At 31.7% G+C, this 26,646-nt stretch overlaps 1 protein-coding gene across 2 annotated transcripts in view; it reads left to right on the forward strand.

The window, feature by feature from the left end:
- The window catches only part of LOC140436947 (pickpocket protein 28-like), a 313,241-nt gene that overhangs the window by 230,036 nt on the left and 56,559 nt on the right, over positions 1–26,646 (forward strand). For both annotated transcript variants that reach the window (XM_072526128.1, XM_072526129.1), the window contains 2 exons: positions 3,858–4,021; positions 12,459–12,660. In XM_072526128.1, the coding sequence (XP_072382229.1) occupies positions 3,858–4,021; positions 12,459–12,660 (366 nt within the window). The remainder of the gene's footprint in view (positions 1–3,857; positions 4,022–12,458; positions 12,661–26,646) is intronic.

Here is a 26,646-nt window from a genome sequence, read left to right on the forward strand (position 1 = left end):
AAGAGATAAACGTTAGTAGACGTTAGTAAACCATACAGTTATTGGACACTTAAGAAAATTTCAACTTTAAAAATTCGTAATTCACATTGTTCTCTGCAGATTGAATTGAAATTTATACAAAAGGTAGTCTAAACAATTTATTACAATATGGATAAAAGGATTTAAAGAAGGTGTTAAATATTTTTTGTCAATATATACTTTTTAAAAATAGTTACAAAAATTATAGTTATTGGACAGTTTATTTAGTTACAGGACACTCAAAATTAGTTATTGGACGACTGCTTTAACACAATAAAAAACTAGAAACAAATGAAAATTACAGGAAAAACCTAAGATTTCTGTGCGGTATGGGGTACCTATATACAGTTGACACAATTAAATTTTATAAATGCTTTTGTGCTTATTTGTATTGAGTGAAAATTTCGTCAATGTCTTGATCCTCACTGTCTTGGTTACTGTTATTAGCATCAGAATCACTACCCTGGAGATTGAAGCAGTTGTGACATATAAATAGATCACCATCGTTAGGTATATGCTGTCTATGATTAACAGGAATACAAGATTCGTGATAATAAAGATTACAGTCATCGCATTTTAATTTGTTCAATTGAATATCATTTGAACAAATAAAACATTTGACTTTTTTTGAATTCTTTTTCTTGCTACACTGGTTTATGGTTAATTTTTCTTCTCTTTTCCGTTTCCTTTCTTGTTTTTGTTTTTCCTGCTCTTCTTTTATCTCCTCCTTTTTCCGTAACATTTCTTGATATCGTGCAGATGTAATAGCAAAAGGAAGTCGTTCCGTGTTACGTTTATTTTTTCTTTCCGGTACAGTAGGAGAAGTTAAAAAGTTACCCAACAATTCGTGTTTAACAATAATTTTACTTGTAGAGGGTAAGTCATAAACATTAGTTTTATATTGTTGAAAATGGATATCATTGGTACTGCTACTCTCAGAAATATTTACATTTTCAATACCACTCTGTTCTGATGTTTTTATTTCAGTATTTTTAACGGGAGATGTGATAACCACATTTTGAATAATATTAATGTTTGTGTCTCTATGTTTTAGAACCATTGGGTTATCCGAATGTTTTGGATCATGTTCAAAAAAATTCCAAATTTTGAACAACAAATTCAAATTATCATCGCTAGGTAGATTATTCTTTGGATTTTCTTTTAAATTCTCTAAGCTATGAACTTTTTCAGGACCTAAGATATTTACAAAATTATTATAGTCCATATGGGTTTCTTTTGATGATCTGAAATGATTAAATTTTTTTCTACTTCTTTGCCTAAACATTTTGTGTAGTCAATAGCATCTGCATTAAATGGAAACAATCCGCAAGCCTTGAAACCATTTACTACTGTTTCAGTTTTACAGCTTTTTTTAGAGCTTGCTCCAATATAGAAGCAAATACAACCTTATTCACTACCCCTCCTGGATGCTGTTCTTCCCATTCTCTCACTGATTGCCGCCAAGCTTCTTTTAATGGACGGAAAATAGAAACGTCACAGGGTTGTAAAATCCTTGTGGTGTTAGGATAAAGTGCAATCACTTCAATCTGCAGTTAATTACACAATAGACTTAATTGGTAACTTAAGTGACTCTTGTGCCCATCTACAAAAAGAATAACTGGAAGCTTAATATTGTTTTTAATTAAGTGTGGGTAAAAAACATTCGCAATATACTGATAGAATGTCTCTGCCGTCATCCAACCATTATCGCTTCTGCCCACACCCCATTTAGGATTAATACCCTTAGCAACCTTTTCAGGAATACGTTGATAAGGATAAATAACCATAGGCACGCAAATTTTACCGTCTGCTGAAAACGTAAACATCACAGTGACGTTTTCTTTTGAAGAGCTTTTTTCAACGTTATAAACATTTTTGAAACCTTTCATAGCAAATACTTTTCCAGTAGATGGACATATTTGAAATCCTGACTCATCTCCATTAAAAATTCTTGATGGATCAGTTAGAACTTCTTCTAAATGTTTTTCTTTAACATAGGTTTCAATATTTTTAAACCAGTTTTTGATGTCTCGTTCAGATACACAAGCGCTAGCTGCCGTCACACCTTCACTTGTCCTTCTAGAAACCCCTGGATGTCGCTTCAAAAATCCCTAAAAAAAATCAAACGATGAATACAGATTAAAATACATTTTTTTGGTGACTTACTTTTAACCGTCCATCTCCAGGTCGATTATCTTTAAAGTTATTGGGGCGCGGATTTTCGATTAAAAATTTTTGCACGCTGCTTTTTAAATCGTTAGCCTTTTCGGGGAAACCTTTTAAAGCAGTTTCTTGTACCCATCTGGAATATTGAATGTAAAATAAAATAATGCTATGGGTTAAGATAAATTAAATGAATTTACCTAACCAGAGTATTCTCCTCCTCGCAAGTTAAAATAGGAGACGGTCCAAGTGTATCTTTATGTTCCGGATGTTTTAATTTAAATTCTATAGTGGACTTCGGAATTCCATATTTTTTTTCAGCTGTTCTATATGATTCAGTGCCATTTTGGACATCCTTAACTGCTTCTATAAGTTTCATCTTATCATATTTTCTAAGTTTAGGCATTTTACTACAATCCTAAAAAATCCATTTTTAGTGATTGGACGGTCAAATTTAGTTATTGGACAGCTGTCCAATAACTGTCAAATCGATTACTAAATTAATTTTACTGCTATCTCCAGTTAATTATACGTAAATCCGTTGAAAATTGTAGAAATATGTGGTAAGTGTAGTTATCTAGTGATTGAACAGGTGTCCCATAATAGAATTAAGCAAGTTTTCTAGTTTAGTTATTGGACAGATGTAATTAAATCCGAATTAAAATCCCTATTACTGTACCAGATCTACCTTAGGGACTATAAGTGCCTTTACTACAGGCTTTTAAATAAAAATACAATCTTACCTTAAAAATACCACGTAGTTTAAAAAAAAAGTCAGAGCAGATGCTTAACACAATGCTTAAATGTCACTTCACTCACATAACCTAAAAATATTTACCGCCAAAATCACAGAACCCGTTAAAGGCAGAACATAGACATAATAATGAACGTAATATAGAAACGAGTAGTGCCACCTAGTGAAATATACTCTTGTTGGCACTTGCAGAAATCTTATTCTCGTAAGTTAACACTGTAATGTCCAATAACTGTCTCGTGTCCAATAACTGGCGTGTTACCCTACACTTGTCGAAACAGCAATCCGGGAAAGAAAGAAACTACGAGATATGAATAAGCCAAGATGATGCTTATTTTTTGTTACGAGTAAAAATAATCTTTAAGCAATTTTTGAGATGCCATTAAATTTAAAATAACTTACTGGTATGTTTTATGAAGTGGTGGTATTATCGTTCTCCAATTTTTTTTAAAAACGGTCAGAATCAATTTAGTAAGTAATATGTTGAATATAACTTTAGCATTTTACGAATCTTTAAATTGACCACAAATTACGTGCAGCATTATTGGCCTATTTTCTATGCAGGCGTGTGAAATAGTTATATTATACAATAAGTGAGAAATCGCATTCAAAAAAAAAATATAACAATTATTCATACATTTTATCTGTGTCGTAATTCATTTAAAAATTATATATATTTTCATTAAATAGTTGATTAGATTGATCGAGAGAAAGGAATGACTACCACTTTTTTTTCATTTTTTTCTATTTAAACATTTAATTGTCACTCTTGTGTCCTTTCTATTTGACTTCTGTTAAATTCGTATAACTACTGTATGTCGATTTTCTGTTTGTCTAATGTTGTAAAGAGTTTTTGATATTTTGCTATTTTTTGTTTATACAGTAAACTTTACAATAGTTTTAACTATACCATCATTTTTAGATTGATACATTAGAAAAACTGGTAGAAAATTTTAACTGTGACTTCATGGGTGACTTTGAAGCTAGTTTTGATTGCAATGAAATTTTTACTCCAATAATCTTGGATGGAGGTATATGTTATACCTTTAACATGTTAAACAGAGAAGAAATTTTCAGACCTAAAGTGTAAGTTGAATTTACTAATTTGTATCAGTTTTAGGTATGAGTTTCCAGATAAGCTTAATTTTATACTAACTGGCACTATACACTGCACTACTGTGGCTTCTTATATCAAAATCATATGATAATATGTGGAAATAGAATGAGTTGTGCTTTACTAAAAGTAAATGAATATGAATAACCTAAACATCTGCATTCCCCTCCTCTTCTTCACCTACTTCAGGGTTTCAGTCCTAGTTTTGAGTATTTATATCTTATTATAATGGCAAGTCGGAGGCGGGATGTTATTTGATGTTTGAAACGGCGCTTTTCAGTTGATTTGAAAAAATTCGTATATCGAGCAAGCTTAATTACTTTAGATGCAAAAACTGGTGTTTTTAAAAATGTCTAAAATCCGTTAGATAGAGGAAAAGTTAATATAGATCAGAACAATACAGGAGTTATGATTACACACGAGGAAAATAACAGGATCAAAAGATACTCTTTAATTGATCAGGTAGAAAACTAAAATGTGAACAAATGAAGTAATAATCAAATAGGGGTAAGTACAGATTATAATATTTGATCAAAAATGCCAATTAATTTTCAAACTTTATCGTACATCGATCCGTATTATTTATTTATACATAATACTGATGCTAATATTGGTAAACGTCAGAAAATTGAAACAGCAAAGTTGATCTTATACATGGGCTTAGAAATTAAAAGCAACACTGAAAGTCTGGCTGTAGTAGGTATAAATAAAATCAAAATTGAATAAAATGTTTACAGTAGCCCTAATTTATTAATAAAATCGGAAAAGATAAAAGAACAAATATACGATGCGTACATATCCATATGTTTTACAGAAAAAGAATGTTATTAATCATATTCATCTACTTATCGGAATCCGAATGATGTCATATCGTTAAACCTGAATTTGGGAATAAAATTATGAAATTTTTAATTTTGAAAGAATTAGTAGAAAAAAATGGAAAAGAAGAAATTTCTGCATCGATAATGATTATATAAGAACTTGTGGCTTTTTACATGAAGCCAATGATTGTAACCAAAGGGAGAAACCAATATTTTTCTCATACGATGGAAATCACTCATGAAATGATAAAAAAACTTCAATGACCTTTGAGCGCTAAAATCTGTTAAAAAAATAACTAACTGAAAATATTGCTTAGAGAGAAGCTAAAGGGAAATATATAAAAACAACTACGCATCCGTAACAAAAAAAGGAGATATGGAGTCCATACTATACAGCGGTCATAAGTAAACAAAGCCTTATGAAAACAATAACAAAAGATCCGAATACTCTAAAAACTTAAATAATATATTGAAATTCATTGAAATTTCAATTTCGATGAATTGATTGAAAAATATTAAAATAAATTAATATTTTAATGATAAGGAGCATCGATGTGCTGATACCGCCAAATACTTAAAAATTCATATGCCTTTCGTGTGGCGTAAGTAAATGACGTAAGATGTGTGGTTAAAAATATTATTAGAAATAAAACCAAAATACTAGAATTAATTTTTTTTTCTGGTACGTAATTTTAATTGTCATGTCATGTCACGGAAAAAAATGTTGCTGGTAAGAACTGTTTCGCTGCAATTGAAGGGCTGGCTGGGCAAATACCGGCTAAAGACCATTTTTTCCAAAAATAACATTTTCGCTGATTTTAACTCAAAAAAATACTCGTTTTCTGCATGAGCCGTATACGTATAATGTATAGTTGGTTGCCTATCCTTAGGTAACCCATTCTTGCGACAATAATTTTATTGAGAAAATCGATCCTATTGATCGCAAAAGGCGGCTAGGTGCTAAGCTGCACATGACCGGTTTTTGCCCAAAAGAGGTATTATGTATATTGTATATTGTAATGATAGCGAACACTACTTTTTGTGTGGTGTTGATACGAATATTAAACTTGTTAAAGATGAGTAATTTTGAGAGTATTTCTGGAAGCGAAAATGATCCTTTTAGTAATAATAGTGATGATAATCCTGATTATGTATTGGAAAGTGATACTGATTAGAAAAATACAGGGGATAAGTGTTTTGGTTCTTTTTTGGATTTAGTTATTTATCTAAGGTTGTTTAATGGTTTTTACAGATACTCCTAGTGGTTCTGGAATCATAAGCAACAGAAGTGAGTTACAAAACAAGCATATTACTGCAGAAAGCGATTCCATAAGTGACTCATGCATTTTTTTAACCGTTCATAACTTCTAAACGGCTGAACCGAATTTCTTGAATCAGGACTAACAATAGGTAGAAATTTGACATTTTCGACTAAATGATCTCTCAAATTAAAAAAAAATAAAGAAAAAAAAAACGTTTTTGTTCCTTGTCTAGTAGCAAAATAATTAACAATTTTACGAGTACAGTTTTAGACGTATTTTTGGGTTTTACCTTACTCTCTGTATATTTTGTTAATTTTTTTTTTAGATAATACCAAAACTAATGCATCTATAAGGTCAAAAAAAAACGAAAGCGTTTACCTTCAGGATGGAAACGAAATAGGTGTAAGCTGGCAAGGAATAGTAGTCAGCAGTACGTCACCACGAAGGGAATAGTTCTTCTTCTTCTTCTTCGTCTAGCCATTCACGTCCACATCTGAACATAAGCCTCTTCAAGTCTTCCTTTCCATTGTTTTTTATTGTACGCTACTTGTAGCCAATTTTTCCCGGCAGTCCTTTTCAGATCATCTGTCCATCTCATAGGAGGTCTGCCTCTGGGTCTTTTGTGTTGGTATGGTCTCCAGGTTAAAATTGATCTATGCCATTTGTTTAGATCGCTCCTAGCTACATGTCCAGCGTATTCCCATTTCAACTTTAATAATTTTTGCACCACATCGGTGACTTTGGTTTTCTGTCTTATCCATGTGTTTGTTTTCTTGTCCTTAAGTGATATACCTAGCACTGCTCTTTCCATCGCGTGTTGAGTGACTCTAAGTATATTCATATTCTTTTTTGTGATTGTCCATGTTTGTGCCGCATAAGTTAATATCGGAATAATGCATGCATCAAAAACTTTAGATCTAAGATGTAATTGAATTTGTTGATTTCTGAGTATATAGTTCAGTTTACCGAATGCTGCCCAAGCTAACTTTCTTCTTCTTTTTATTTCTTCAGTTTGAATTTCCCTATTTAGTATTATTTTTGTCCTCAGTATATATATTCTTCAACTTTTTCTATAACTTTATCGTTTATTATTGTCACGGTGTCTTCGGAATGCATGACTTTTGTTTTGTTTAAATTCATTTTCAGTCCTATTTTAGAAGATTCGGTATGTAGTTCTAAAAGCATGGTTTGCATTTCTTGTAGGTCAGTAGCTATCAGGATTATGTCATCTGCAAATCGTAGATTACTGAGGTAGCGGCCATTGATGTTTATTCCCTTATATTTCCAATTTAGGTTTTTAAAAACGTCCTCCAAAACTGAGGTGAACAGTTTGGGTGATAAAGTATCTCCCTGTTTGACTCCCCTGTTTAATCGTACAGGGTTCGTGTGTTCATTTTCATTTAGGTAGTATGTAGCTGTAGCTTGGTTCATAGTTTCTTTTATTAAGTTAATATATTTGCTGTCTATTCTACAATTTTCCATTGCGTTTATTACGGCCGTGTGTTCTATGGTATCGAAAGCTTTTTCGTAGTCTACAAATGCTAGGAAAACTGGAAACTTATATTCGTTACATTTTTCTATTAATATTTTTGTGGTTAACAGGTGATCGGAAGTTGAATAGCCTTTTCTAAAACGTGCCTGTTCATATGGTTGGTATTCGTCTAATTTCCTTGTTAGTCGAATAGTTATGACTTTGGTGAGTATTTTAAACAGGTGTGACAGTAGGCTGATAGGTCTGTAGTTTTCCAATTTTCGACTATCACCTTTCTTGTGTAATAAGATTACTTTAGAGTTGTTCCAGCTCTTAGGGACTTTGCCCTGATGTAAACAACTGTCCACAAGCTTAGTTACAATTGCAATTAGTTCCTTACCTCCTTCTAATATCATATCTGTGGTAATACTATCTTCTCCTGCAGCTTTATTTCTCTTCCTGTTTTCCAATGCTGTAGTTACCTCTGAAATTGTTACTTTTGGCATTATTTCTGATCCAACATTTTTTATTAATTTCCGTGCTGATCTCATCTCATCATCTTGTTGATGTGTTCTGTAAAGTTCTGTGTAAAATTCTTCTATTCGTGTCAGTATGTTTTCTCTAGTAGTTTTGATTTCATTTTCGTCTTTTCCCATTAATGATATCATCTGACGTCGTCCTAGTGTCAGTCCGAGGCATTTCTTACTCTTATTTTTTTCAATAGTTGTTGTTATTAATTTTTCGTTTTCTTTTCTTTTTTGTTGTCTGATTCCTTTTCTAATCTGCCTATTAAGTTCTCTATATTCGTCGGTTCCCCTTTTGTTAGATTTATTTAAGATCTTCCTTCTTTTTAGTTGTTGTAATATTTCTTTGTCTAATTCATTGTATGTTGTTTTTGGTTTTTTCAGTTGCAGAAGGCTTTTATTCACTGTTTCGGTAATAAGGTTATTCAAATCATCAATATCATTGGAGTTTATCTGATGCATGCTAACTTGATTTAATGCATGCGCTATCTTTTTATTAAATTCACTATTTTTGATTTCTTCAGATGTCCATTTGTATCTTTTTTCATGTATTCTTTTTCTTTCTAGTTTTTTGTTAATTATTAGTTTTGTTCTTATTAGTCTATGATCGCTTCCTAGGTCAAACTGATTTAATACTAATACGTCTTCTACTAGGTTTCTATTCTTCGTTAAGATATAATCTATTTCATTTTTTGTCTTTTTATCGGGGCTCATCCATGTCCATTTTCTGCTTGGTTTTTTATTGAAAAAGGAGTTCATTGAGTACATGTTATGTTCATTCGTGAAATTGAGAAGCATTTTTCCTCTATCGTTTCTTTTCCCGTAGCCATAGTTACCAATTAAATGTTCGTAATCTTCCTCTTTTTTGCCCTATAAGGGAATAGTTATTCCTTAGAAAAAACAGGGATCTAGATACACATGTAAGAATGAGTATTTCGATAAGTTTACAGAGCTGGAAAAAGAAGAAATTTTTACAAAATTTTATACAATGGGGGATAAAAACATTCAGGATAGTTATTAAGGTGCGCTTTTGGATGTAAAAAAAGTATCTAGAAGGAGAAAGGCTACTATTACCGAAACGAAAAAGTGTTCATATGAAAGTAGGAACAGAAAGTTTTTTAGTTTGTCGCACTGCATTTTGTAATATGCACGCTATTACTAAAAGTCGTGTTCAAAGAATTTTAAATTTTCGAGCTACTGAAAATCTATCTGACAAAGATGCAATGGGAAAGTATCAGAATCAGCTTAATAAAATACCAGATGAGATAGTCGCTACTCTCAATGAGCACATTAAAAGCTTTCCTTCGCGCAAGTCCCATTATTCTCGTAACGAGTCTCAAAAAACATACCTTTCAGCCGATCTTAACGTAAAAAGAATACATGAACTTTATTTGCAGAACTACGAGACAGAACAGTACACTTGAAGCACGAAAAAATTAATCCTATAATTTCTAATATAGATATTTTAAAGAAAATTTTAACCTGTTTTTGGATATCCAAGAACTGACATGTGCTTAACTTGCGATGCATTGAAAGTGCAGATAGACTCTGCCTCAACTGAGGAAGAAAAGAAAAGGTTGGAAGTTTAAAAAGAACTTCACTTGCGAAAAGCGCAAGCCTTTTATGATGATCTTAAAGACAAAACAGAGCTGGCAAAAGTTGACCCATTTACTGAAACAATCTGTTTTGACTACCAACCAAATTTACCTGTACCTGTCCTTACAACAGTAGAGATATTTTATGCACAGCAGATTTGGGTATATAATCGACTATTCCATTCGTGCAAAAAAATGAGTCGGTTAATTACATGTCAGATGACACTATATCAAAAAATGGTTGCATAGAGACTATCACTGCTCAACAAAAGTTTGTTGTTGAGCGTGTTACACAAGAAATGATTTTTGATGTTAACTCATTTTGGAGGCACACTTTAAAAAGACTTCAGTTGTCAAGAAAAACCATTTACAATATCCAAGTACCGAATATTTATTTATGATTCTACAATGCCAGAAAATGTGTGCGTTACAGAATCTCACAATCCTACTTGTGTAACATGTTACCCTTTATTTACAAACCCAGGTACATTCATAGACCTAAATACGATTATATTGGCATATAAAGAAAAAGTCCCACTTAAATACAAGAAATAAAACAGTATTGTACCAATAATAAAAACATATGCACATCCTGCTTATCTTCCTTTTTTTGACGCTATTACACGAAAACAAAATGATGCAGATAGTGATTATGACTAAAATACGTTATATTTACACACCATTTTTGTAATATTTTTCTTTAAAATATACTACTATTTTTTGTATTTTTTTGATATTTTAGTTTTTTCCTTATGTATTTCCTTAAATTTTCAGTTTTTCCAAATTTGTGAGGATTATTCTATTCTAGAGGATAGTTTGTCCAATTTGAAAAAGAGAGAATCACTTTTCGTTTGGTAGTCTAAGATATTAGACTGACTTTTTGTTGCGTCGTCTAAGAGTTTGTGCGCATTTCTTTCTCTGGGAATTTGTTTATAAGTGAATATATACACTTCTATTGTATCTTAAGTAGTTTGATTTAACACCCGAGTAGATCAAATATACATTATAAATTAACTTTAGTGTTTGATACTAAAGCTGAGTGCAGTTAAAATTCAGTGCGATTTAAGAGGCAACATCATCTAGAGTTACTGTAAGTGGTCTTACTATTAATATTACCTCCAATTATCTCCAAAGTAAAGTAATCTACGGGCTATCTTTGGCAACATTTTCCTGATCGGTGGTTAAAGCTACTAAACTAAACTACCGATGCAATCAATTCCTCTAAGGAACAACGATTTCATCAATTGCACTTTCCAGAACTTTCATATCTTTTGATTAATAAATAATAATTACAAACACTCATTACTTAAATAAAAGCTGTGCGGATAGCTTCTTGTGAACCCAGTGCGGTTTGGTAATTATTTTAATTTTTGGTAAAACGGATTTTCATAATCTTTTCTCTGTACTTCTGTAACTTTATTGTAAATTAATTTAGTATTATTTTGTACTTGCTATAAATTATTACTTTTAAAGCCGGTTATCTCGAGATAAGCCTAAAACATTAAGGAAAGATATTTATATGATCTACTCTTTTGGATTTTTTCAAAAACATCAAGTTCTCCTTAATGTTATATTTTATTTATATATGTGCATGTGTCTATGTCTATTATGTTAAAAGAGTTCGGATTTTTTTACATGTTACGGTAGATTTATTTGTATTTCTTTTTCATATATGGATTTTTTTTTGGAATTCACCCGTCTGATGATTCAGTTATTGAATATATTTTGTTTTGTTTACCTACTGAATTTTATTTATCTACTCCTAATAAGTTTCCTGATAATAGAGTATCTCTGAATATTTGCCAATAAAATATTTAACTATCTCGATATCTTTGACCAGGAAAAAGATCAGGCTGTATATGTTTGTAGGTAAGTAGGTAGGCGAATTCCACCGAACATTATTATTTATTATTTGTTTATGTAGTGTGTTGACCACATTTATTTAATAATTAACTGTTAATATCTTTTCTTGTATTTGCTCTCACAACCTAATTATCTATCCTTATCTCTTTTCGTTTCTAAGGTTTCTTAATTTTCCTCTTGTAACCCAAAAAGTCTCTTGTAACCCCAAAAAGTTAAGTGGCGCCCTTTTTCTTATCGTCTCTTATCTTTGGTAATTTGACCTATCTCTCTTGTTATCTATTTTTTTGTCGTTTCTAATCTATATTATCTTTATTATTTCTTCTGTTGGATGTTGACCACGTGGGAAGAATGAAGGATGAAAGATGAACATAAGAAGATCACTTGCACGATGGCAAGATGATCTGCGAAAAATGACGAAAAGTTGGATATATACCGCACAAGACCGTGCTCTTTATATAAAAACAAGTGAGGTTTATATCCTGCACTAGTGGACGGGCTTGTGATGATGATGAATTCTTGTGTTGCGCGGTTTTCAGCGTACAGGTACTGCCGTTTCTATATCGCGTTATTATTATATTTTTGATAGTGATTTACCTCGTTGAAGTATGGTTTGGGTATGATGCGAATATTCATAGAAGAAATAAACAGTATTTTATTTTGATTGAGAATACAGACTGGAATTGTATATTCATAGACTCATGTTTTGAATTATTTATTTTGTTTGATCTATGTATATATTTTGATAACACAAATTTAATAAACTTCGTGTTATTTGTTTAGAATGTTATCTTCAATCTAATAATAGCTAAGAAGAAATTGTCCCCGAAATGTGTTTATTTAAATATGACAATATTAAAGGAAAGCTTGTTGTAGATACCAATATAATCATAGCCACGAAGTTAAATGGGAACCTAAAAGTACTTGGAGTGTCGACAATGGATATTCTGCGGATAGTGGAAAATTTGCGTATCCAAGACGAGCTCTACAATCAGGAGCAGATAACGCATTGCAGGTGACGTTGTTCGCAAGAGTTCAAGACAATGATTACATATGCAATTCCGATATTGGATATAGTGTAAGTAAACTTTCGATGATTCTGTTGATTGATTTATTAAAATGGTTATCAAAAATTTCACCTAATTATTTTTCGATGTTTATAATCATTATTCTAGTAGCATTCCTTTAAAACAGTCAAGATAATTCGAGAAATATGAAGGAACCGAAATTTCGCACTTTTAATATGTTTTTAAAATTATTATTTTCAATGCAGGTAACGATCTTAGCTTAAATAAAGAAAGAAAAATTGTACAGTAGTTGGTGCTGTATACAAGCGGGAAGCTTCATACTATTTTTTCTGCATTTTTAAATTCTAAATAATATTTTTAAAACATTAAGTAATTTTATTATTCATTTATTTTTTTATATTACGATTTATTTACAATCATTTACAAATCAAAGTTTATTCATTTATTTCAATAATTATTTTCTACACTCGAAAGTACATAAAATCTACTACTACTACGAAAGTTATAGATTTGAATAAAATTGAAAATTTATGTTGTAAGACGACTCCTCCGCCCGACGCCTAAATGGACTGTCTCAACTATTTCGTAACGCTACTTTCTTGCTCGCCTCGGCATTTTACTATATAGAAAAAATAATAAAACGCTAGTATAGAAGCTTTGCTTCAAATAGTAAATAATAATAAAGGTGATAGATTTTTATTACTGAAACTGGTAAAATTGGTTAAACCTATTACAGTTTTTACTGTATTTTAAGCAATATAACCTATCCGAAAATCATTCATGTTTTGTGGCAAGTAAAATGGTTAAACTAGAAAACCAAAAAATATATAATACAAGGTAACTTTTACTACAGCCAATATATTAACTTTGCGGTACAATAATTCCTAACAGAAATCAGTTAATTTAAGTTTTACTGTGTTCCTACAACACATACCTTACGACTACCAGACAAAGGATTACAGAGGAAGTAAATAAAGTAGAGTATTTGATGTTTTTAGTAGTTTATTAGTAATTAAAATCAATATTGTATAACAATTATCTTCTTCTTCTTCAGGTGCCATCTCCGCTACGGAGGTTGGCAATCATCATAGCTATTTTAATTTTTGAGGCAGTAGCTCTAAATAGTTTTTTTGTGCTGCATCCAAACCATTCTTTTAGGTTCTTGAGCTATGAAATTCATCTTCTTCCGATGCTTCTTCTGCCATCTATCTTTCCTTGCATCATGAGTCGCAAAATGCCATACTTCTCGCCCCGCATCACATGTCCGAGATACTGTAGCTTTCTTTCTTTAATTGTAAGTTCAACTTCCTTCTCTTTACCTATTCTTCTCAGTACTTCATTGTTCGTAACTCTATCTACCCAGTAAACCCTCATAATCTTCTATTATAGGTCCACATTTCAAAGGCGTTAAGTCGTCTCATTGTGTCAAGATTTAACGTCCATGATCCCATTCCATAGTATAGTACACTGTATACGTAACATTTTGTTAGGCGTACTTTAAGAGCTAATGTCGAATTTTCATACCCACGATAGGAAAGCATAGTCTACACAACATCAGTAGCGATAATGGATTACGACTGATAAACTTAACAGCAGCACTAAATATGACAGTAGCTAGTACCTATTTTGAACCCAAAAAAATACAAACATAACCTGCACCTCTCCTGATAGTAGAACAACGAGTCAGATTGATCACATCTTAATAGATTCAAGGAACAGATGTAATAAACTGCAGAAGTTATAGAGGCGGAAACAAAACTCAGATCATTGTCTAGTGATCTAAACATTGAGGGCTGGAATTTTAAACTTTTTAAACACCAGTAAAGAAAATAAAATGGATATAAAAAAAATGGAATGTCCAGAAGCTTAGCGATGCGAAAAATGCAGAACGGTACTCGAAAAATATCACCAACAGGCTAAGGAATCCAAATGTAAATGAAGAAGGCCAGAAAGATATATGCTCCCACTGGACCAGAATAAAGCAAGACATTGAAGCAGCAACGAAAAATAAAATAGGAACAGAATTTTGTGCCCGTAAAAACCATTGGTTTGACGATGAATGCAAGATTGCAACAAAAGAAAAAATAAAGCCTACAGAAAGATGCTTACCTAGAAGAACTAGAAGAACTGGCGAGAATTGCCAGGCAAAGAGAAGAGAAGAAAAAAAGATATATATATATATATATATATATATATATATATATATATATATATATATATATATATATATATATATATATATCGGTTTCAAAACGTCTTGCGTCGTTGTCCGATGCCTAATTTCCACGAATTTCTATCATTCCATTGTTTTTTCGGTCAAGTCTCGGGAGCTCATTGCTTTTGTTATTCCCTCCTTCCATGTTCTTTTTGGTCTTCCTCGTTTCTTACGATTTGGTGGTATCCATTTCATGGCGATTTTTGGTAGTTTTGTTTCTGGCATTCTTTGAACATGACCATACCATATAAGTTGTTTCCTTTCTATGTCTGTTGCCAGTGATCCATCTATCCCCATCCGATTCCTTATTTCATCGTTTCTAATTCTGTCTACCCTAGATATTCGAAGTGATCCTCTAAATACATTCATTAGAAAAAAAGATACACGAAAGAAAAAAAAGGCGAAACCACTTGAATAAGGAACTTAAATATATAGAAAACCACAACAGAGAGAAAGAATTCAAACCATTTTTTAAGAAAGTTACCGTCAACAGAAAAGAATTCAAGGCAACCATAAGACAATGCAAAAGTCTGAATGGCGACCTATTAACAACAGGGAAAGATATATTAAATAGGTGGATGGTCTAAACAGTCCATCCATCAGGCACTTAATGTAGGCACAGGCAATTTATATATAGGAAGAAGAAGAAATCCTGGAAGACGAAATAAATGAGCCAAGTGGAACCAATAAAAGGGAAGTGGACCTATCAACGATTCTTAAAGTTAAAGATGCGGTTGAAAAATTAGCCAGAAACAAATCGCCCGTAATAGATAATCTTCCAGCTTAACTGAATGATGAAGGTGGCCACGATACCATAATAGCATTACAGCAGCTTATAAAAAAATATGCACACAGAAATCCTTTCCCATATTTTGGGGAGGAATTGAAAAATTGGAATACTTTGCACCATACACAAAAAAGGAGATATCTTTGAGTGCTCTAACCACAGAGAAATTACGCTTCTAAATGCAGCATATCAAATATTTTCCACAGTACCAGGCTGGTTTCAGAGGTGATATATCGACAATTCATCAGATTGCAAAGCTGAAATAAATTTTATAAAAAAACTGGAATATGGCATATATACTCATCACATATTTATAGACTACAAATCAGCCTACGAGTCTGTAAATACAAGATTTATGTTTATGTTTAAATGTAAAGTGTGAGTGTTGGTCAAATCAAGAATTTATTAAATATCATTGAAGTTTTTATATCAGTATACCTGATTTTTATCTAGCGCAAATTATTGTCTAGTAAGATGATCAGTAAGAAATAACGAAAATATTAGCTATCACAATAATAATTCTGATACCGATTCCCTGACCCGCCCCCTTTCAATGTAAAAACTTATAGAATTCGCACTTTCTTCATCTGTAAAAAATTAGCCTACCACCCTTCTCCTGTGTATATACAGGCTAACTGTATAAAATTCTTCTTGCAATAAAATCTAAACTAGCTTGATCATCGAGTCGCTGTGACGCAAGTAAAAACTTTACATACGATCGAATAAAAAAACATGATTCATATCAACGAGTCAACTTAAGATATCAGTATTTAAAATAAATGGATAGCCTCTCACGTCGGCATTGAGGAGAAAGAGAAAGCTAATATCATTGCAAAAGAATCTGCATCATGCAACACCGCAACGATGCCCCTTTTACTGTCATAGAATGCTGACATTACCGGAACGTCTACATCGCTAAAGATTTGAACGATAGTTTGGGAAAGCTTCTTAATTTTTCAAGCTATTTTGTAGACCTGATGGATTACTTGAAGACTTCGGGAATGTATTTTCAAATTTAGTTCTATGTTCTACTGTCCAATAACTAAAAAAAAATCAATTGTAACATAAACTGTCTAATACATACTATGAAATTTTCTAGTGTTAATTATTCTTATGTTTGTAGAATGTTAATTGTACCTGTGTCAATGACCTGCGATAACGAGACACGTTAATCTAAATAAAGAAATCAGACTTTTTTCCAATTCCAAGTAAAAGAACAACATTTTTACTCAAAGCAAAGAAAGAGCTAGGAATACCAAATAATTAGTAAATTTAACAAAACTAACTCTTAATAAAGAATCATCATCATCATTGGCTCCACAACCCATGGTGGGTCTTGGCCTTCCCAAGGATAAGTCTCCATTCTCTCCTATTCTTCGCCTGAGCTTTCCAGTTTCGTACTCCCCACATTCTTAAGTCTTCCTCCACCTGATCCTTAAATCATGCTCTGGGTCTGCCTCTCCTTCCTAAAAGTCTACATATACAGTATTTAAGGTTTTTTTTCCATGCTTTAAAAGTTCTGAAGGAATGCCATCTGCCCCAGGAGCTTTGTTTTCTTTTAATTTTTGTATAGCTTGGATGACTTCTACCTCTGTTGGGATGTTATCTTTCTCTCTTTTGTCGTCAATGTCCTCGAGTTGGATTTCTGATTCGTGGAGCCCTATCTCACCTCTTATATTTAACCTTTCCTCAAAGTTTCCTGCCCACCTTTCTAGTATCTGGTCCTGATCACCAATGATCTCCCCTGTTCTATTTCTAACGATTGATAATCTTGGTTTGAATTCTTTCCTGTTCTGGTTAATCCTCTTGTAGAACTTTCGCGTTTCTGCTTGTGCCTTATAGCCCTCTAGTTCTTTTAGTTGGCTCTCCATTAATCCACAAATCCGTCCATTACTATATACTACCGTCACTACGTCCACTTGTTATACAAAACGACGTCATCAAAGCAATGAACGAATTTGTATACTTTGGAGCGCTCCTTAACACTGAAAATAATACTACCGCAGAGATAAACTGCAGAATTTGCACGGTACTATTTTGAGCTCAATCTCCTCCTTAAATCCACAATTATATCGACAAACACAAAAATAAAACTCTACAAAATAATAATGCGCCCAGTCCTAACATATGGTTCAGGTACCTGAACTCTAACAAAAAGTAATGAAAACATGTTAGGATATTTCTAAAGAAAAGTACTGAGTCAAATCTATGAAGCAGTGAATAACAATGGAGTGTGAAGAAGATAATACAACTTCTAACTTTATAGAATATACCAGGAACCAGATATCGTAAAACATATTAAGATAGGTCGTCTGAGGTGGATAGGGCATGTAACGCGGTTGGAACAAAATGACACAGCTAGAAAAACGCTCCTTGATAGACCCATCGGTCAGAGAGGAGGAAGACCCAGAACAAGGTTCCTTGATAACATCGATGAAGGCACAATTTTGGAGTAAATTCGGTTTTAGGCCATCTTTGGTATTATGGATCTTATTGTGGAATTCACTGCTAGCTCTGCTATTGCATTGGCTTTCAGTATGACTGTATCTAAAGCAATTAAAAATTAACAACACTTTTTGTAAATAAGATTCAACTTTTTTTAATACCATATTGATCGTAGTATATTTTGGTAGAGATTGCAATTTAAAAATGACGATACAAGTTCTTGTTGGGGTGTATCATGTATCATAGTAATCCACTTGCTTTCGTTTTAATCTTTTTACTTCCAATACTTCAAATTTCTAGTGTGAATCATATATTTTAATTTTGTTTTTAATAATAAACTACCGAAAATTCTGTGGAGATATATTTTATTATGCCCTGTCTAAAGACAATAAATTAGAGAATGTCTAATTCCAAATTGTTTTTTCTTGAGCTAATACCTTAGTATAAATACCGTGAAGAATGGGACACAGAAGATACTGATCAGTAAAAAAAATAAGATGTCGCATGGAAACTACACCGTCAACTTTTAAGATAATGAGACAACTTTTCTATAATCACAATATCAATATAACACTCCCGAAAATAATGCTTTGATATTATAATTTCTCCATCTTTTTGTATGGGAATGACACCTATAATATTATATTAGTAAGTAAATACTTATATAAAATTAATGATTTGTGACCTTACTTGTGGTGAGATTTCGTTTGAAGCTATGACGTCTACATATTTTATTAGATTTAGGTTTATACAATTTATGCATTATTTTGATTGTAGTTAAGTTCCAAAGTACTCATATGTTAGTAATACTTGTTAGGTTACCATTGATTACCTCTACATGTGATGTGAACAGCCATTTAGGTTATGTTGTCTGTGGAAACTGATACATAGATGACTCACATTACTTATGATTATTGGCTGCCTATGTGTCTGTTATTTTTGGAAAGATGTACCAGTAAAATGTTACTTTACTGTTTTTCTATGTCAGATTTCCTGTTAATACATTTTTTGTTTTTCTGAATGTGTGTCATTTCCAAAAATTCATGATTTGAAATACAAAGTTTTGGAAATGACGCACATTCAGAAAAACAAAAAATGTATTAACATTTTGGAAGATTGGATATTTCATCTTTTTATTAATTCTTATATATAAACATTACTGAATAGTTTAAACATTATTTGCTTCAATTCTCATCAATACTAAATAAATCTCATAGCCAGATAAACGATATGCAAAAAAAAATGATTTAATCTGTTGGGGTGAAAAATTTACAATGTACCACTTATATTTAAAATTAAATTAGTGTAGAAAAAAATAATTTTTAATAAAAATAATAATCAGTATTTCACCATTGGCATGTATGCATGCCTGTAGGCGATTTGGCATGCTGCCGATTAACTGGTCGAGCTGAGCTTGCGGAATTCTCTGCCATCCTTCACGGGCAGCATATTTTAGTTCTCGATTCTAGATTGTTTCACTGTTTGATGCGTGTTTAAAGAATGTCCCAAACATGTTCTTTCTTTATTTCTTTTTCCTCTTCCTTTTTTCCTATTAAGGTAAGTATCATATTTGGGCTACCTATTTTAATTTCCATTTACCCCTCTCTTCCATTCTTTTCTCTTTCCTACTATTATTTTCAATTCCTCGAGTGATTTTTATTTAACTATCCCACCTCTACTATTTACTGTATCCATTTTTTTCTTGGTATGCTTCCTTTTCTTTTTACGATGTGCTTTGATTCATGGACTTTTCTTGTAATTCTGTTGGATGCATCCTCATCAGATGCCCATACCAGTTCATTTGTCTCTTTACTATTTTATTCATTATTGGTGCTTGGTTGGCCATTTTCCTAATAGTATCGTTGCTTAATCTATCCTATTTCGTCATTTGAAATATCCTTCTTAGATTCTCATCTCCATTGCATTTAGTTTGCTCTTATGTTTTTCCAAAATTGTCCAATTTTCACTTGCATAGTGCACAGTTGGTATTACTATTCTGTTATATATTTTTATCCTTGTCTCTTGTGTAAGTTCCCTTTTTCCAGTATTGGGGATAACGCATAGTATAACTTGTTTGATTTCTTTGCTCTATTTGTTATTTTCCAATATATTCTTCCGTCGTTAGTAATTACACTTCTCAGGTATTCGTAAGTGGTAACTATTTCCAATTCTGAATTTTTGCAGTTTATCTTTATTTCATTATTTTCCTGATCTTCTTTGCCGCTGATTATCATTATCTTAGTTTTTTCCTCGATAATTACCAAAGCATGTTTAATGACGTTAATGTCGGGGAAATTCCAGAGCCACTGGAATTTTATTCCAAAAAATTTCAAACTGCTGCTGTTTGATGTGGAGGTGCGTTGTCATGCATAAATACAAATCCATCACCTACTGCCCATTGGAATAGACGCACGACAGGATTATAAACTTTCTCAATGTACACAGCACCAGTGACTCTTCTCTCCAGGACCAGTAGTGGCGTACCGTCATAATACCACCCCAAACCATAATACCTTCAAATGAGACACTCAGCTGGACTGTTTCTAGTCGGGCTTGTCACCCTAGGGCCCTCCAAACCAGTGTTCTTCGCGAATCAGAGAACATCTCGTCTTCTGCCACTTCTGTGACGATCCTTCACGTCTTTTGTATCATGGAATTTTTTTTAATTTTCAATACAGCACTCTGAGTAACATCAATATTCGCTATATCACTTTGAATAAAGCCCTGTTGTAACAAAGCAATTATTCTAGATGTGTCAAAATAAGATATCAGGTTTCTAGGCATTTTTTACCGGCTCAAATAAAATTTAAACACAGACTAAAAAACTATATATATATATATATATATATATATATATATATATATATATATATATATATATATATATATATATATATATATATATATATATATGGTGGAGTGCTGGGTTTTTCCGTCAAAAGGTGGAGAGAAAAAAGACAAATAAGGTGGCTACTGCATCTTTTTATTGAAGACGTTTCGGTTTCTAATCAGAAAGCATCATCAGTTCATCTAAAAAGAACAATATGAAATTTTCAACCAAATTTTCAACTACCGTATACGTTATTCAGTATGTGGAACAAAGATAACACTTAATTGTTTGAATACGAGTGAGACACAATCCACGCACTTGGAGTAGCGAGTCTAATTTTTAAACAGTGTTGCGAAATTTCTGTAACATAACTCCTTCTAAAACATTAGTCGGATACATGAGTGTAACATAATGTTTAAATCCACTACAGTTCATTGTAGAATGAAAATTAATATTGCCCCAACAAACCTTACATGAAGTAATCATGTAAGTATTATTTTTTAAACGATTATATCATTACTTCATTAATTAACAAAGAATACTGAATTGAGAAATTGAGATGCGACAACAGCGTGAGCTAAATAAATATCGCACTTCAGTAGACAAATAGTATAAACCATTTGCCCCCTCTACGACTTCCCCTCAAAAGAATAGGCGGTCCTTATCTGTACAGCAGGTTTAAGGTCAATAAGGTAAGTTCTATTTCTTTGATTTTTAGCTGTCGTGGTAAAAGGTTGAAAACAAATAATTAACATGCCAAGCGTATACAGTAGAACCTCGATAAGTTAAATTCCAAGGGAAAAACCAAATATTTTAAGTTATACAGGTTTTAAGTTATCAAGGGTCTATGTTGTGATGGATTAATATAGGTCAGAAGTTCATTAAAATATAGGCATTTATTATACACTACATTAATTTATTATATTCGTTACAAAAAGTTAAAGCAATAATTAAAGGTATAGTCTACTAAAAAAAGTCTGTGATTTTCTTTTGATTTAAACAATTCATAGATTCTAAATCGATTTGATTTTAAATAACATAGCGAAGAAAATACGTTATCTTTTATGTTTCTACACTGCTCTATAAATGATCGTACAGTCGTTATAGCACTCTTGCTTCGTTGATTGATATGCTCTTAGATGAAGTTTGTGGGTCGTCATTAAATTCATCGTCTTTATAACTTTAAATACACTACATGTTGTTATTCCATTATTCAGGATCATTATTATCTTCCTCTTCAAAATGATTTCTTGAGGTTCTGAAGAAAAACCACAGGTTCTAAAGCAGTTTTTCACTGTGAGGAGTGTTACGTTTTGCCATGTTTTGTTCATTATCCTCATTACTTGAAGAACATTGATAGAAGAAATCGTATTTTGCTCCATATCAGCTATCATTCTTCTAACAACTTCTTTTCTGTATAATGTTTTAAAATTTTTAATGATACTCTGATCCAAAGGTTGAAGTTGTGATGTTGTGTTTGGTGGAAGAAATTGTACTTTGATGCCTTTAATGGTGGTATGTCTCCGTGTGCTGTTCAGTTGTCGATGAACAGAACAATTTTTCTATTTCAAGTTGCCCTTTGCTAATCTATATTATTCATCCATTTTTTCATCCAGTTCTGCTGTCATCCATGCTTTTTTATTGGCTTCATAATCCATGGGTAGTGATTTTAAACCTGCAAAACACCGAGGTTTTTTTGACTTACCTATATAATTAAAGGTTTGAGTTTTTCTGTGCCCGTAGTATTTGCACAAAGCAGAATCGTAAGTCGTTCCTTGCTGTGTTTTTCTCCATGACATTTTTTATTTTTGAATGTTAATATTTTTTCGGGAAGACATTTAAAAAACAGACCAGTTTCATCAGCATTAAAAACATCATTGGGATCATAATTATTCACTACATTATGCAAGTCAGATTTCCATTCTTGGCAGACTGATTTGCTTACGCTCGTACTTTCGCCGCACATTTTTTTAAGGCTAAATCATTCGTTTATTGAAATTCTCTAACCAGCCATTGCTGGCTTTAAAATTATCGATTTTTAGTGAATTAGCGAACTCTATAGCCTTTTCTTTCAGTATGGGTCCACTGATACTGATGTTTTTGTTTCGATATTGTTTTAACCACGTAAACAAACACTGTTCCAAATTAGGGAATTCGGCAATTTTTGTCTCCTGATTCTTGTTTTTTCAATAGTTCGTTTTCTTTTTTTATGATGATTGATAATGTACTCTCGTGTATTCCAAACAGAGCCGCAACTTCTTTTCTTTTGAATCCATTTTTCACTGCTTCTATAGCTTTTAATTTATCAGCATATGTTAGCGTTGTTAATTTTCTTTTTGAACTCATTTTAAGCAAGGTATCACACAGTACCTAAATCGATGTTTCTAGAACAGTGATCAAAACTTATGATACAGTAAGCTATTCAGCTGTCATTGGTAAACAATTTTATGTTATAGGGATTGTGAAAACATTTCTTTAAGTTACTGAGGGCCAATATTGATATTATTTATTTAAGTTATCGAGATTGTGTATTTTAAGTTGTAGAGGCTTTGGGCTCCGATGGGAAGGGAACATATAATTTTTTGAAGTTATAGAGGTTTTTAATTTATTGAGGTTTGACCTATCGAGGTTCTACTGTATTTTCAAAAAGAAAAGATTCAAATGGTGAAATGGTATTATGGGAACCATTCTATTGTAGAAATAATACAGTTATTTATTGCTGCTTTTTAAAAACAATAACTTTTTAAAAAATGTTTTCCGATGAATCTTCATTCACAATCCATAAACGTCATAATCCATCTGTCGTCCGCTATTGGTCTAGGGAAAAGAAACATTTGAGTATTGCTGTGAAAACACAATTCCCAAAGAAATTAAATTTGTGGACTGGCATTTATAACGATAATATAATTGGTACATTTTTTATTACGGGAAATCTGAATGCACAAAAGTAACTAGATTTATTACGCGATCAGATTATTCCAGCAGTTCGAAACCTTGCGGTCAACTTCGATGATGTTTGGTTTCAACAGGATGGTTGCCCAGCACATAATGCAATCGAAGTTACAAATTATTTGGAACAAACATTTCCTGGACGAATAATTTCTACACGAGGAACAATAAAATGGCCCCCTAGATCACCAGATTTAGCACCTTTGGTATTTTATTTCTTAGGAATGCTAAAATCAAAATTATATCGGCATGAATTCGAACGAGCCACCAATTTAGCAGAATTGTAAAAAAAAATTGTTCAACTTTGTAGTCGAGTACAACCAAATCAGCTAAATGCAATGAGACTTGCTTTAATTGATAGATTCGGATTTTGTTTAGCTTAAAATGGTGGTTTGTTTGAACATTTAATTGGTTAGAGATTTTTTAAAAATGCCATTAATTTTAATTATATAGAATAATTTTTTTGATTGGTTTTTTTCTTATAAAAATAATATTTATATTTAGTTAATGTTTGTTAAGTTAATTATTGTTTTATTTCCTAGCTACCACAGCTAAAAATCTACAAAAATTACATTTAAAACTCGAATACCTAAAGTGTTTGAGTTTTTCTTAAGGCCGTTCCTCGCGATTCTGGGCATAGCTAAATTCCAATGTAAAAGTTTTGATCAAATAACGCAAAAACTATGGCAGATATTGAGATGATTCTTTTTTTATATGAAAGGTCTTAAAAAGTTCTAGTGCACTATTTGGTTGTAAATTAATTAATTGTTTAAACAATATTTTTTTTTCAAATATTTTTGGTTAAAATAAACGTAAAATTTTTTTTTTGAAATAGGGCACTACAGAATTTGACCCACTTTCCGAATCTGTTTTTATTTTTAACATAAAGTGTAACACAAAGCAGCTATTTGATATAAACTTTTTAAAAAATCTCAAAGTTCTGCTAAATGTTACTCTCTCTCGGTCAGTACAGGCTCTCTTTGTCGATAGCTTCTGGATTCTCGCTGACAGGTAGGTAAGAAATATACACTCTCTCATAAATAATGTTGAATAACATTATTAGGGCTTATTAAAGAGTAATACCCAAATATTTTGCAGTATTTGAATATGGAATTTGATTATTTATATTTATTGGACAATACCCAAATATTTTGCAGTATTTGAATATGGAATTTGATTATTAGTAGTTATTGGAATATTTATTTTAAACGTTTTTGTTAGTAAAGTTTACATAATGTATGAAGTTTGTTTCGTCACTTGCTTGTCCAGTCATATTAGTCCAGGGTAATAAGGATTTTCTCGTGACACTCAATAATCCAGGTAGCTGACAACTTTTTTAGTTATTGTAGACCTATAAGAAGAAAACCTACTGTTTCCTGCCTAAAGTTCGGAGCCGTTTTTTAATGATTAACAATTTAATGCAAAAAACGCGATTTTTTCTATTTTTTGCACTCCATTAGAAAGCTAAATAATTGACATAAAATTACAAAATTTTATTTTTTAGGATATTGACAAAGCTTCAAAATGCCGATTTTTAAAAGTTGAAAAGTCAATTTTTTGCTTCGCAAACTGCAAAATAAGTGACAATTGATATTTGTTAAAAACTTTTAGTAAACCTAAACTATAAACTTTAGAGTTCCACCCAAAGTTGGGTATTGGGGTTCTTAACAAACCCCTTAAAATTTGGGACCGATATATTAATTAGTTTAAAAGTTATTGTATTTGTTTATCTCAGAGACCTTTTTTTTACAATAACAACAGAGATAGAAAATAATAAAGATAGGGTAATTCTGTGGGTGACAAATGAAAGCAAAAGATTTATACTATCAATATGCATTAAAAAAAAAAATAAAAGAATAATTTATTATAGTCAAAAATCCTGATGTAAAATTTTTGAAATTATGTAGTTTATAAACATTTAGAATAACTTTAAAAACATTGTCCCTAGAAAAAATCTTTTTTTACATTCGAAAAGCTAGTATTTTCATTCAAATTTTCAAATAAAAAAATTTGGCCTAGGTTAATTTGGGCCAAAGTTAGCCATGTTTTTTTGTTAATTCACAGCTAATTTGATTATAATAATTAAGGAACCTTTGTTAAAGAATGGGATTTGTATTTTTTGTTAAAAAATTTGCACAAACATTGTACCTTTACAGGACCCTCTACGAATTTTCAAAAATGTAGTTCAAATAGTGACTAGGAAGAACCCACAAATCCATGGCGTTTAAATACCGAACAAACAATTTTAAACTAATAAAATTTTCTATATCTCTGGATCTACTCAATGGATTTTGATCACTCTTTTTTTAATTTGTATGTAATTTCTACGTACATTATAAATATGTAATTTGTTTATATATTAATTAATTAATAAATGGTCTAGTTTGTTTAAACAATTCGTGAAAAAATAATTTTCTTCCAAAAATCTATTTTTTTAATACCTAGTATCATTAATAATCATAGAAAAAATCGCGTTTTTTGCATTAAATTGTTAATAATTAAAAAACGGCTCCAAATTCAAGGCAGGAAACAAGTAGGTTTTCTTCCTATAAGATCTACAATAACTAAAAAAGTTGTCAGCGACCTGGATTATTGAGTGTCACGAACATGGTCTATTTTTTGCTTATTTCCCTGGAGTATATATTTGATTAACATCTGTGTAATTTTTCTGTCGCTTCCTCGCTGGTTTTGCATATTGCTATGATAGCAGTATCATCGGTAAATGTTGCAATTGTATTATTTTCTAGAACAATAATATAACACGTATACAAAAGGTAAAGGCACTTCTTTGTGGCAGCCCTGCTGTAATT

This window comes from Diabrotica undecimpunctata, chromosome 3 (assembly GCF_040954645.1).
Source record: "Diabrotica undecimpunctata isolate CICGRU chromosome 3, icDiaUnde3, whole genome shotgun sequence".
NCBI lineage: Eukaryota > Metazoa > Arthropoda > Insecta > Coleoptera > Chrysomelidae > Diabrotica > Diabrotica undecimpunctata.